The sequence below is a fragment of the Mus pahari genome, chromosome 23 (assembly GCF_900095145.1).
Source record: "Mus pahari chromosome 23, PAHARI_EIJ_v1.1, whole genome shotgun sequence".
Classification (NCBI taxonomy): Eukaryota; Metazoa; Chordata; class Mammalia; order Rodentia; family Muridae; genus Mus; species Mus pahari.
The window spans coordinates 27,211,602-27,224,823 of NC_034612.1; the positions used below are offsets into that span (position 1 = coordinate 27,211,602).

General features: G+C 51.4%; 1 protein-coding gene across 1 annotated transcript; it reads right to left on the reverse strand.

Annotated features, from left to right (window-relative positions):
- Window positions 1–190: 190 nt before the first annotated feature.
- Ap1s1 (adaptor related protein complex 1 subunit sigma 1) lies at window positions 191–11,221 on the reverse strand. The gene is made up of 5 exons (XM_021186792.2): window positions 11,127–11,221; window positions 8,333–8,511; window positions 7,336–7,444; window positions 2,656–2,793; window positions 191–981 (listed from the first exon to the last, which is right to left on the reverse strand). Exons 1-5 carry the CDS (start codon window positions 11,127–11,129, stop codon window positions 934–936), a joined length of 477 nt encoding a protein of 158 aa, XP_021042451.1. The 5' UTR covers window positions 11,130–11,221; the 3' UTR covers window positions 191–933.
- Window positions 11,222–13,222: the final 2,001 nt, after the last annotated feature.

Consider the following 13,222-nt stretch of genomic DNA (forward strand, 5'->3'; position numbering starts at 1 on the left):
AAAACAACAATAACAACAACCCCCCGAAAACAAAACAACAAAACTTGTTTCTATCTGACATTCAGCTGGCCATCTTCTATTTTTAGTTTTTCTTCCCAATGATCCAGCTCCCAGGAAGACATTAGCAGGAAGTTGCCCTTGACCTCTGGGTGGACGTCGGTCTTCTCCAACAAAGCCAAGGCAAGCCAAGTCCAGAAACACTTTTTCCTTTTATTTCAGAAGAAAGGAGATGAAGGCAGCCACTTGGCCCACGCCACCTGCTTGGCTCCTGCCGCGCCCTCACCGTGGAGTGGAGGAAAGGGGACAGGGTCAGTGTCCCAGAAAGCAGGCCTCTCCCCCAACCTCCCCTTCCCTCCAAGTAGCAAGGCTAGAAAAACATTAACCCTGTGGCTCCTTCCCTGGCTCTGGCTGGACACTGGAGCCCAGGAGCAAGTGGGGGCTGGAGAGGAGAAAGCCCCTCCCAGGCAGAGAAGCTGCCCTGGCTGGTTATGGGGAGGCGTGGAGGTAGGTTTTGGGGCAGAGGAGAGAAAAGAGCCCTGGAAACCTTTTCCCTTTAACCTGACGTATTTATATATTTACAGCCATACAGGACACAGGGAGGACGGGGGACGGCTGGGGTTAACATTGCTTCTTCAAAGGAAAATGGAAGCCACGGAGCACCCCCATCCAGGTCACGTTTTCCTCCCTTCTAGCTCCTAAAGCCTTCACTGGGAAAGGTAGAGGGTGGAGGGAAGGGAGAATTGGAGGGAGGGAATGTTTGTACGAAGGGCCGGAGCCACAGCTCCTTCTAAAGTAGGTAAGGTGGCCGAGGAAAAGCAGCCGAGTCCCTCCAAGAGAAGGGGTCTGGGGGAGAGGTGAGAGAAACAGCCCCCAAGTGCTGTCTCTTGCCTTGGCTTCCCCCGGTCCGCAGGGCCCCCCCGCAGGCTGACGGGGCTATGCCAGGCCCATCTCCTCCAGGACACTGCGCGGCGACTCATCCTCCTGAGACACACAGGGGTGACGTAGACACCAGGAAGGGCAGACAGGGTGCGCAGCGAGGCGAAGGAATCAGAGTGGGGGGAAGCACAGACACACACGGGGGTGGGGAAAGAGAAGCTGGTGTGAGCCCAAGGCTGGAGCGCCGTAAGCCCTCGGGGGTGGGGGGACCTCACGGGCCTCATGACACCATCCCCAGCACCCACAGTGGCAAGGAGGGGAGAAGAGGCCAAGTCATCACCCAGAATCTAAAGCGAGGAACAGGGGGAGCAGGGAAGCAGTTTCAGAACCCATGGGTCAGAGGCACGAAGCTGGGGCAGGAGGAACCCTAATCTCCCAGGGGTAGGCAGTGTGCCTCTCGGGGTGGGGAAGGCAGTAGGCCACTGGTACCGGACTCCAAGGGAAGGAAAGGTAGACTTCGGAGTGATGAGTCACTAGTGCCTGGTGACAGGGGACACACATGCGTCTGTCTGTGTGCATACGTGCGGGATGGGATGAAGGGAAGCCGGACCACTGGGGTGACCTCGAGTTTCATTCTGCCATTTCTCCCCCTGTACGGCTGACCTCCGTCGTGGGTGGACCCCCATCTCTCTCCCTCCTCAGAGCCGGCTCAAGCTGGCTTGCTTGTCACTGCAGAGTCCTGGTGACTCATCTCCCTGCACCAAGGCTCAGCAGTAGCACAGGAGAGGGGACAAGTGGGGATGGGAAGAGGGTAGGGATGCCAGACAGCAGGGAGAACTGACAGATGTCCTCTGGGCCAGCCCCGCGTCCCCATAGATGTCAGTTCTGGAGCAAAAGGGGTGTGTGTGTGCGTGTGTGTTTTACATGTTGTTAAACGGGAGGATCAGGCCGGGCTAGACAGACTGCTCAGTCATTATCTGACACGCATCTGTCATGTAAGCATGGAGAGCTGAGTTCGAATCCCCAGCAACCCCAGAGAAGCCTGGAGTGGAGGTTTGGGTCTTTAATTCAAGTGTTGGTAGGGAGGGAGCTGAGACAGCCTGGCTGAATGGATGAGCTCCAGGTTAAATGGGAGAGTCTGAAAATATAAGGTAGAGAACGGCTGAGGGAGATAGCCAATGTCAGCCATTGGTCTCTATCCACGTACATACACAGACCCCTCGTGTCAGAGACAGTGACAGAGAGACAGAGGGAAAATATATACAGACAGACATAGAGACAGGTAGATAGAGGCAGACACAGACACAGACAGACACATAGATGATAGACACATAGACAGGTAGATAGAGGCAGACACAGACAGACACCTAGATGATAGACACATAGACAGGCAGACAGACAGACAGACAGACACATAGATGATAGATAGGCTTATCTACTATGAATCAGTCTCTAACTCTCTAAGCAACCCTCACCATCATGAAAATCATTAAGACCAGGCCAGAATAAGACAGACATCTTAGGTCTTGGGAAGAGCCTGAGCTTGGAACGAAAGAGGGGACAACCGTAGCGGGTGATCGGTCCACCCACCACCTGCTCCACCGGTTCAGGACTCAGGACAGATTAGACAGCAGGGCGTGATGGGGGCCAGACGCCACAGGGAGGGGGGCCCACTCGTCGTCGACGGGCAGGGTGTCCGCGGGGCGGGGAATCCCCTCGGCCACAGTAATTCTCCTCCTCCTCCTCCTCCTCCTCCTCCTCACTGTCCCTGGCTCGTACCTCCTGCAGCAGGTCAGCCTGCTCAATGGCCTTGAGCACACTCTTCTTGGAAGTGTCCTGGACATCCCCACCCATCAGGAACTCGTCCAGGATAAAGTAGGCTTTCTCAAAGTTGAAGATGATGTCCAACTCACATACCTGGGAGAAGGGGGAGAAGGCAGAGCTGAGCACCAAGGTGCACCCCCAACCTCCGTCCGTCTGCTTCATGCCCCTAGACAGTCTCGAGTACTCCAGACCGCCACTAAATCCCCTATATGGCTGAAGCTGTCCTTGGCGATCCCCCTGCCTCCACCTCTCAAATGCTGGGATTATAGCATATGCCTCCACACCACTTTTATGTGGTACAGGGCTCTGAGCACACAGGGCAAGCTAAGCACGTCCTCAGCCCCACAGTGAGTTCCGTCGGTGAGACCCTCCTGGGCCTCAGTCTTCAGAGCTTTGGCCTTTTCCCACAGGCTGGCCTTGCGGTCCCAATCCTCCTGTCTCAGCCTGAGTGCTGGGATGACAGGCCCAGGCCGCGCCATGCCTGCTCCTGCTTTCACTGTCTCAGCTTTTGGGTCAGGAATTACAGGCCTGTGGTTGCTGTTGTTTTCCTCTTCAAATATCCAATATGGTTTCTGCCAGACCCCGGTTAGCCTCTAACCTAGGCACTCTGGGGCAGAGGAGAACACCATGGCCTTTGCTTTAGGAGACCCAAGGTGACCTCCGTCAATACGCAATTTGTTGGGCGCATCACGGAACGTCTCTGAGTCTCCGTTTCCCCATCCAGAAAAGGAGATGGTTAGCGTCGCCTCCTCAGATCGATGAGGAGCAAACCCGAGAACCATAAGGCATGTGGGGTTTCTCATCTCAGTCCTGTAAGATGCTGCAGCCGATGGATCCTAAGCTGCGGCGTGAGTTCAAGGTCAGCTTGGACAACTTAGTGAGATCCTGTCTCAAAGTAAAAAGTAAAAACAACAAAAAAAAAAGGGCCGGGGTCACAGCTCAGTGGTCAAGCACAGAGTGACGATGTGTGAGGCCCAGGTACAATCTGTGGTCTCATAAAACCCACCAGTTAACTCGGCTGGCAAGGTTCCTTAGTTGGCTGACTGCTGGCGTGGCCGGTGTAAGAATGGCCCTCAGAGCAGCTGACTGAAACACAGGCAGATACCCACAGCCAAACGCTGGACGGAGGTCGGGACTCTTAGTTTTGTTTGTTTGTTTGTTTGTTTTCGAGACAGGGGTTTCTCTATGTAGCCCTGGCTGTCCTGGAACTCACTTTGTAGATCAGGCTGGCTTCGAACTGAGAAATCCACCTGCCTCTGCCTCCCATGTGCTGGGATTAAAGGGCACCACTGCCCGGCGAGGTCGGGACACTTATGGAAGAGTTGGGGGAAGGCCTGAGGGTCCTGAAGGTGAAAGGAACCCCACAGGCAGACCTACAGAGTCAACCAACCTGGGACCCCTGGGAGCTCAGAGACTGAGCTGCCAACCAAAGAGAGCCCCCAGGCTGGACGGAGGCGCGCGTAGCAGATGCGCAGCTCAGTCTCAGTGTGGGTCCCCCGACAATGCGAGCAGAGGCCCCCCAAAGCTGTAGCCTGGCTGTGTGATCTGCTCCCCAATAGGGCTGCCTTGTCTGGCCTCAGTGGAAGAGGATATACCTAATCCTGCAGAGACCTGATGTGCCAGGGTGAGAGAATGACCAGGAGGGCCCTCTCCCTCTCAGAGGAGGAGGGGAGGAGGGATGGAAGGAGGGGCTCTGGGTCAGGGAAGCATTTGGGCTATAAACACATCTTACATACAAACATACATACATACATACACACATACATACATACGAAGAATGGCCCCCATAGGCTCACTTATTTGAATGCTTAGTCGCCAGGGAGTGGGCAGTCTGAAAGGATTAGCAGGACTAGGAGGTGTGTCACTAGGGGTGGGCTGAGGTTTCAAAGGCTCATGTCAAACCCAGAGTCAGTCTCTGTCTCGTCAGTCCTCTCCCTCCCTTCCTCCCTCCCTCCCTCCTTATTTAGGGATCAGGATGTAGCTCTTAGCTCTAGCTCCTGCCTACATGCCACTATGTCCCTCCATGACAACAATGGTCGAAACCTCCGAAACTATAAAGCAAGCCCCAATTAAATGATTTCTCTTACAACATGGTGTCTTTTCACAGTTGTAGATCAGTGACTAAGACACTAGCTTATGATGGGTCAGTCCCCAGCACCGCATAAACTAGGTGTGGTGGCCACACCTGTGATGTGAGTACAAAGTCATCCTCAGTTGCTCTGTGAGCTGGAGACCAGCTAGGATGTGCATGTGATCCTCTGTCTTAAAAACACAAAAGAAGCGTGGTGGCGCACGCCTTTAACCCCAGCACTTGGGAGGCAGAGGCAGGCGGATTTCTGAGTTCAAGGCCAGCCTGGTCTACAGAGTGAGTTCCAGGACAGCCAGGGCTACACAGAGAAACCCTGTCTCGAAAAACCAAAAAAAAAAAAAAAAGAAAACCAAACCAAAAAGATAAAAAGGGCTGGCTGGCTAGACTGACCAGCAGGTAAAGGCACAATTGTCACATTAAGCCTGAAAATCAGAGTTCAGAGTTCAACCCCCTAGGACTTATGTAAAGGTGAAAGAGAGCTCACTCCACAAAGCTGCCCTCTTCCCACTCATGCCATGGCGGGCATGCCTCCTCCCCGCTCCCATGACGATTAGGATGAGGATGACAATGATGATGAAAAACAAACGTAAAGTTAGGGCAGTGGATGGCCCTTTGGAGGTTAATATCTCAGACCCATATGAAAGTCACAGAGAACAAAATCCTTAAAAGTTGCCCTCTGACCTCCACATTCATGAGTGTGTGCCTGGCCATCCTCAAGTAAATAAACGTAATTAAAAAAAAAAAATCTTAAAACAAATTAAATGCTGGGAGGTGGCACGCTCCTTCAATTTCAGCACTTGGGAGGCAGAGGCAGGCAGATCGCTGTGAGTTCGAGGCCAACTTGGTCTACAGAGTGTGTTCCAGGACCACCAGAGCTAGAAAGAAACCCTTGCCTTGAAAAAACGAATAAATAAAAAAATGAAGAACAGTGGGGATATAGTCTATGGTGGAGGGAAGAGTGACAGGAGTGTGGCCTGTATTCAGTCCTCAGTACCAACAAAACAAATTAGTTTTAGGTAGAACTCAATCGGGCTCTGTACACCGTGAACGGTGCTACACATTATGAAGGCACGGCTTCTCTGCGCCTAAGGTCTGCACCATCTACCCGCCCAGGCTGCACACCAGCTAAGTTACTTCTCAATCTCTGGGAAGGTAGGGCTCCGAGTTATCATCTTGAAAACAACAAATCTTTTAGCTTTATTCATCTATTTCATGTGCATGGGTGTTCTGCCTGCATGTATGTGTGTGTACCATGCGCTTGCTTCATGCCAGAGGAATTGGATCCCCAGGACCCAAGTAAAAAAAAAGACCTAGATATGTTGATGCTCATTTGTAATCCCAGCACGGGGGGAGGGGAGACATGGAGATCCCCAGGCTGAATCAAGGAGTTCCAGGCCAGACTCTGCCTCAACTGACAAAACAGAAAGCACTGAAACGAACAAAGATCTCACAAAACAAACAAGCAAAAAAAACAGACCAAGGTGGGAGTTGGCAGGACGGCTCAGGAGTTATGAGGACATATTGTGCTTGAGGACCCGAGTCCAATCCCACACATCTCGGTGGGGAGGCGCACACGCACCCATGACTCCAGCCCCGGTCAAGCCTGACCTCTGCAGGCTCCTGCACTCACATGCACACACCTAGACAGACACATGCACATATAAATAAAAAGTAAATAAAATGAACCTTTGACACACGCCTTCGATCCTATCACGCAGAAGGCAGAGGTGGGCAGAACCTACTCAGAGCTGGAGCCCTGCCTGGTCTACATAGCAACTTCTAGGCCAGCCAGAGCTACATAAGGAGATCCTATGAGATAGTCATTTATCTGTTTTTCTTTTATGCGTATTGGTGTTTTGTCTGTATATAGGTCTGTGTGAGGGGTTGGATCTCCTGGAACTGGAGTTACAGGCAGCTGTGAGCTGCTTTGCGGGTGCTGGGAACTGAACCCAGGCCCTCATCCTCTGGTGGAAGAGCAGTCAGAGGCTCTTAACCACTGAGCCATCTCTCCAGCCCCATAGTGAGACTCTAAAAATCAATAAATCAATTAATCAATAAATAAATGAGAAAGAAAGAAAGGAAGGAAGAAGGAAAAGAAAGAATGAAAGAAAGAAAAAAGAAAGAAAGAAAAAAAGAAAGGAATTAAAGAAGAAAGAAGGAAAGAAAGAAAGAGAGAAAGAGAAAGAGAGAGAGAAAGGGAGAAAGAAAGAGAGAGAGAAGGAAGGAAACTCCACCACATGGAGGGCCCCTGCAGATCAGCACCCGAATTTGTCCTCTGGCCTCTCAGTGCACATACGGTCTCTGCCTCTTCTCAATGCCAGTTTTCCTCTTCTCCCTCTTGTTCCATCTCATGCCAGAGCTCTGCTGACTGAGGCATACCCCAAGCTGATTAAGGGCCATAGCTAATAGGCTTAGAGCTTACAAGGGAAGATTAATTACAGTTCCTGTGCCCTGACACCACCTTCCCACTGAGACTTCCAGGGCAGGAAGACGGAATGGCTTGGCCACGGGAAATGGGGGGGGGGGAAGCTCGTGGGGAGACTCACGCTGCCGAAGTACTTGTCCAAGAGCTCTACGTATCGGTGGATCAGCTCTAGTGTGATCAGCTCGTTGTCTTGGCCTTCGATGGCGCAGCAGAAATAGAGACTGGCGTATCTGAGGAGGGAGCGGGTGAGACAGTTAGCTGCTCCCTTCGGGACCCTGGAGCTCTAGGCTCAACGAGGACCTCTAACTGTACACCGACCCTGTGGCCCCAGAGGGTACAAAGGACTAACACTCTCCCTGAGCACGCTTCAGAAACACGCTAGATGCCTTTGCTTTCTGCCCTTTGACCCACTTGGTTGGCCTCAGAATAAACCTGAGCCAGTTTATATGCTCAGAACCCAGGCAACCAGAAGGAGTGTGCTTGGGAAAGTGGGTGTGGTGCTCACAATGGCAGAGGAGACTGGGAGGGTCGTTATCTGTGGGCAGGTGGGTCTTCAGGGGGTAGGCAAGAGGCCATGTCAGAGAACACAGAGCTGGAAACAGTAATTTCTTCCTTTTCATTTTTGAGACATGGTCTCACTGTGCAGCCCTGGCCTGGAACTTGTTACATTGTAGACCAGGCTAGTTTGACTGCAAAACACAGAGATCTACCTGCTTCTTCCTCTTGTTTTTTAACTTTCTTTCTTCTTTCATTCTTTCCCTTTTTCTTTCTGGGTTTTGTGAGTGACTAAGCCTGGACTAGCCTCAGACTCACTAGATAACCAAAGGTGAGCTCGAGCTTCTCTGTGCCTCCTCCCTCCACTTCATGTTGTGCTGGTGATCGAAACCAGGGCCTTGTGCATGCGAGGCAAGCACTCTATGAACAGAGGTCCATCCCCGGTTGGAACCACAATTTCAAGATGAACTAGGGACGTGAAGGAAGCGGTTATTCATGACCAACCAGTAGATGCCTCTGATCCTCACCCTGCCTGATTTCAGAGTTATTTCTCAGCCATTTTAACCCACAGCCAACTCCAGGGCAATTCCTGCGCATCTAGAAATAAAGGGACAGAGTGTCACCTCTTATAGACAACTTTGAGGTCCCTCCACTCCAGGAAGCTGCACATTTTGGGCTTTCGAGCCAGAACGACCTGCATGAGCTCTCGGACCATCTTCTTCCTCTCCTTGTCTGAGGTGGCCAGGTACCATTTTTGTAGCCGAAGTTTTCCCTGCCGGCTGAACAGTAGCATGAATCGCATCTGCAAGGGAGGAAGGACAAGAGCTGAGGGGCAGAGGAGGGGGTCGGAGCCTCTTTTCCTCCATAAACATACAGCCCCAGACTCCCGCACTGTTCCTTGATACCTGTCCTGGCTGTCGATGCTGGGTGTCCCCACAAGGAGGAGCGTTTTTTCCCTGGGGGAAAGCCAAAGATCTTATGCCTGTGATTTGGGTTTTAGTAGCTTGAGTAAAGTCTCAGGCAAATTAATCTATACTAGGCCAGCAAGATAGCTAAATCAGTCAAGGTGCCTGGTATCAAGCCCGATGACCCAAGCTCCGATGCCCGTGACCCACATTCCGGGAGAGAACCGACTCCCACGGGCTGTCCTCTCTCCACGATCATAATGTAGCAAGCACCCACCCACCCACATATGGTAAACTAAATGTAAAAACATTCTATTACACGTGTGTGTGTGTGTGTTTGTGTGTGTAGGTCAGAGGACAACTTTGGGGAGCTGGTCCTCTGCTTCTACTGTGTGAGCTCCGGGGATCAAATTCAGATCGGCAGGCTTGGCCGCAGGTGCCTTTACCCGCTGAGCAGTCTGATTGGCTTTGAAAAAGATTAGGCAGCCTTTAAAGCTCCATTTCCTTATCTGCAGGATAGAAATAATACGTTCTTCTGGAGGTCTTTTAAGACTTGTTATTATCATTAAAGATTTATGCTATGTGTATGATATTTATGTGCATACATGCATGTGTGACACATGCATGCCTGTTGAATCCTCCAGAACTAGAGTTATAGATGGTTGTGAGCCACCACGTGGGTGATGGGAATCAGACTCAGGTCCTCCGCAAGGGCAACGCATGCTCTTAACTACTGAGCCACCTGTCCGGCACATTTTCATTATTTTTAACCCGGTATAACCGTGCATGTGTCTGCATAGTGGGTTTGTTCATTCATGAGGGTGCCTGACACACAGTAGGACTTGTAACATGCTAGGTGCTGCTATTTTCCCCTGACCTTCTGTTTCCTAACCTTGTTTTCCATGGAGAAGATGTCTAGCCTCATGATAAGCTGATGCCAACAGACGCCAGTTCTCTGTGTGTTCTAGACGCTGTGTCTCACAGATGTTGGGTCTCTACCCTATACCCTATCCTGCCACAAATCTTCAGATGCCTCTGACTCAATATGGCCTCTCCTGTCAGTCCCATGCCTGTTGATATTCTTCTCTGAAGAATGTACATACACAGAACTGCGCTTGGCAGGGATATTCAGATCTTGCCCTCCATTTTCCTCTGCCATCCACATATTTAGTTCCCCATACTGCCTCTCTTCCCAGTTTTTAAAAAAGTGTTATTTTATATTATTTTACACGTATGTGTGGGGCACCCACGTGCCTCCACCTACGTGGGAAGGTTAGAGGAGTCAGTTCCCTCCTTCCACCACGTGGTTCCTGGGAATGACCTCAGGTTAATCAGCCACCCGGACAAGCTGAGCCGTCTCTCTGGCCCTCTTTTTTGCCTTTCTTTTTTGAGACAATGTTTCATGTAGCACAGGCTGACCTCAATTCCTTAGATAGCCAAGGCTGCCCTTGGTTTCCTGATCCCCCGCTGCTTCTACTCCCAGAGTGCCAGGTTACAGGTGTGCACTCTAAGGCCTGACCTCTCTTCCGAGACATCAGGTGACTGATCACTGGGTCCCCCAGACAGGGGTACAGTGACCCAGGAGGGCTCTCCTGTCTGTGGAATAACTAGCAAGCAGAGTCCTCACTACTTGGCGCATGGCCTTAGTTTTATTCCCAGTTGCAGAGGTTCCTGATTCCATATCCTGAACTCAATCCCCAGCAAACAGCTCGGAGAACATGGCCGGGGTTGGGATAGCTGTGTGTGTGTGCGTGCACACTTCCAGTTGAGCAGGTTAAGTTAAAAGAAACCAACACCCCAGAAGCTAGGAAGTGAGTACTGTTGGTGGGGGGGACAGGGAAGGTGAAGAACTGAGGGAGTCCTGTGTAGTTCAGAAAAGGTGACAGCTACAGCAGGAAGACGGAAGGCCTGGGTTCCGGAAAAGAAAATGCCCTGGAGAGGGTGGAGAGCTGGGGTTGCCAAAGTCAGGGAGTCTTCCAGTGCCTAGGTCCCCGACGGCCAACCCTAGAGCCCACCTGAGCCAGAACTCCGAGCGAGCTCCGTCATGGAACCGAGGCAGGAGGTTCACTCCAGAGACCCGGAAACTGTTCCCTCCCCACACCGAGCTCGGCATGGGCCATGCTCCAGTGTGGGCCCCAAGGGAAGGGGATCCGGCGACCTGCAACCATCCCGACTGACCCCGGCGCCCCAACCGCGTGTCTTCCCTGCGGCAGTGCCTGGGAGCCTCTGAAAGATTCCAGAATCCTGAGCGCTGCTCCAGGCTCGGGACAGTCCCGCCACCATTCGGCCCTAGTCCCCTATCTCCTAACCAGCAAGACTCCTCCCCACCCCTGTCCCGAGTGCCATTTCCAGCTTCCGAGGTCAGCTCTCCCTAGCAGCTCCAGGAAGTGGATCCTTCGCGGACCACAGGGAAGACAGGGCGACTCCCACAAAGGGCAGCCCCCCTCCGGACCCCTGCGGGTACAGCCCACGCCCCTCGGGTCCCCGTCCCCTCCCTCTCCTCACAGCCTACCATCCTGCAGCCTCCAGCCCGGTGCGTCCCTCTCCGGCCACCGTAGAAGCCACTTCCACTCCCAGTCGGATCCTTTTCTTTTCCCTCCCTCTCCGCTTGAAGCCCCGCCCCAAGGCCTCGCCGGCTCCGTGCACCGACGCATTGCGCAGGCGCCAACGCTGCAGCGACCCACCCCCCCATCTCATCCGGCGCGCAGGCGGGGCTGGAGGCGGAGAAGCGGAAACCATGGCAACCAGGTCCTTGACTTCAGCTTTGCAAAAGCCCGGTCGTCATGGTAACAAGGCTGTCTTGGTGGGTTGATTGGAGGATGGGAAGGGAGGGGGTAGAGGACAATGAGGACTTCGATCTTTGGAGCATTTGTGGAGGGAAAAAGGCGGGAAAGGGGTGAGAGGTGTGTGCACCATCTTTGGAGTTGACGAAGAAGTTGGGAGGAATGATGTGGAAAACATCAGTCAGAGGGTGGTGATGGGCAGGATGAGGGAAACACAGAACGGGAGGCTAGGAGAATAAAGAGTTCAAGGACAGCTCAGGGTTCCAGAGCAAAGATCCTGTCTCCAAAGCAAACAAGGCAGGTGTGGTGGTGCATCCTGTGATTTCTACACTTAGAAGGCAGAGACAGGAGCAACAGCAGCTTAAGTTCCGCCGCAGCTACATGGCATGGTCGAAACCACCCAAGAGCCTCTCTCCAGCAACAACAACAAGAAGTGACACAAAACAGTGCAGATATGATGGTTCTGATTGTAAAGATGTTTCCCCAGCTGGGCGTGGTGGCGCACGCCTTTAATCCCAGCACTCGGGAGGCAGAGGCAGGCGGATTTCTGAGTTTGAGGCCAGCCTGGTCTACAGAGTGAGTTCCAGGACAGCCAGGGCTACACAGAGAAACCCTGACTCGAAAAAACCAAAACCCAAACAAAACAAAACAAAATGTTTCCCCAAACCCACAAGGTGGAAAAAAAAGAACGGACTCCTGCAAATTGTCCTCTGACCTCTGCCCAAGCAAGCACCCTGGCTTGTATACACCCCCCACACGGTCACAGGCAACACAAAATACACTTGTAAAATGTAATCTTAAAAAAACTAAAGCAGTACAACACTTAAGTATCTATTGAGAACTTGGTAGATGCTACACTGTCTTAAAGCAAGCAAAATATGTAGAAATCAGGGATTTAAAATTTGCTGAAAATAGGGATTACTGTAACAGGGATATAAAGAATGGGAGAAAATTGTAAATTAAGGAGAAAGGGGAAGAAATGAAGAGAATCTTCAAGTATTAAAGGGGTGTGGTGCAATCTCCGTAGCCAGAAGGCTACAGCCAGCCTAGACTACACGATATGGCTCTGTCAAGCAAGCAAGAAGCTAAAACTGAAATGGAGGGTGGGATTCCAGAACTGGGTGTGGTGAGGCAAGCCACAATCCCAACCCTGCAGAGGCTGATGCAGGAAGAGCAAGAGGTCATGACCAGCTTTGGGGTTATGGAGGAATGTGTGTGTGTGTGTGTGTGTGTGTGTGTGTATCAAACTGGATGTGCTGGGATACACCTATAATGTGATTATTTGGAAGGTAGAAGCAGATGTATTAAGATCAAGAGTTCAAAAATTACTCTTGACTACATAGCTAGTTCACTGGACTGAGACACAATGTCAAAAAAAACAAAACAAAAAAACGCCAAGCAACAATACAACTTAGCCAACAACAACTTAGCAAACAAAACAACTTGTGCGCATGACTGTAACCTGATCCCTGGGGAGGCAGAGGCAAGAGGATTGGTCAAGAGAGTTCAAGGCCAGACTAGGCTATGTAAAGAGAGCAATGGACTCAATAAATAAACAAACAAATAAATAAATAAAGCAATAACAAACCCCCAAAGCAAAATAGCGTGTGTGGAAATTGAAAATACCCAACAGTGTAAAGCATACCTAAGTGTGACTGTAAAAAGAATTTAAACAACAGTAAGAGTTTCAGAGCTTTCTCCCCTCTCCATTTCTTTACTCCCCTGGTCCCTCTCTCTTTTCTTCTTCTTCTTCTTCTTCTTCTTCTTCTTCTTCTTCTTCTTCTTCTTCTTCTTCTTCTTCTTCTTCTTCTTCTTCTTCTTCTTC

Bases quoted from the DNA above. Each gene is read 5' to 3' on its own strand.
- Ap1s1 (XM_021186792.2), bottom strand. The intron at 7,445-8,332 runs GTGACACTCTGT...CTCCCTCCTCAG, and splicing joins CTCAAAGTTGTCTATAAGAG to ATACGCCAGTCTCTATTTCT. The intron at 2,794-7,335 runs GTGAGTCTCCCC...CCCTTCTCCCAG, and splicing joins TGGACAAGTACTTCGGCAGC to GTATGTGAGTTGGACATCAT.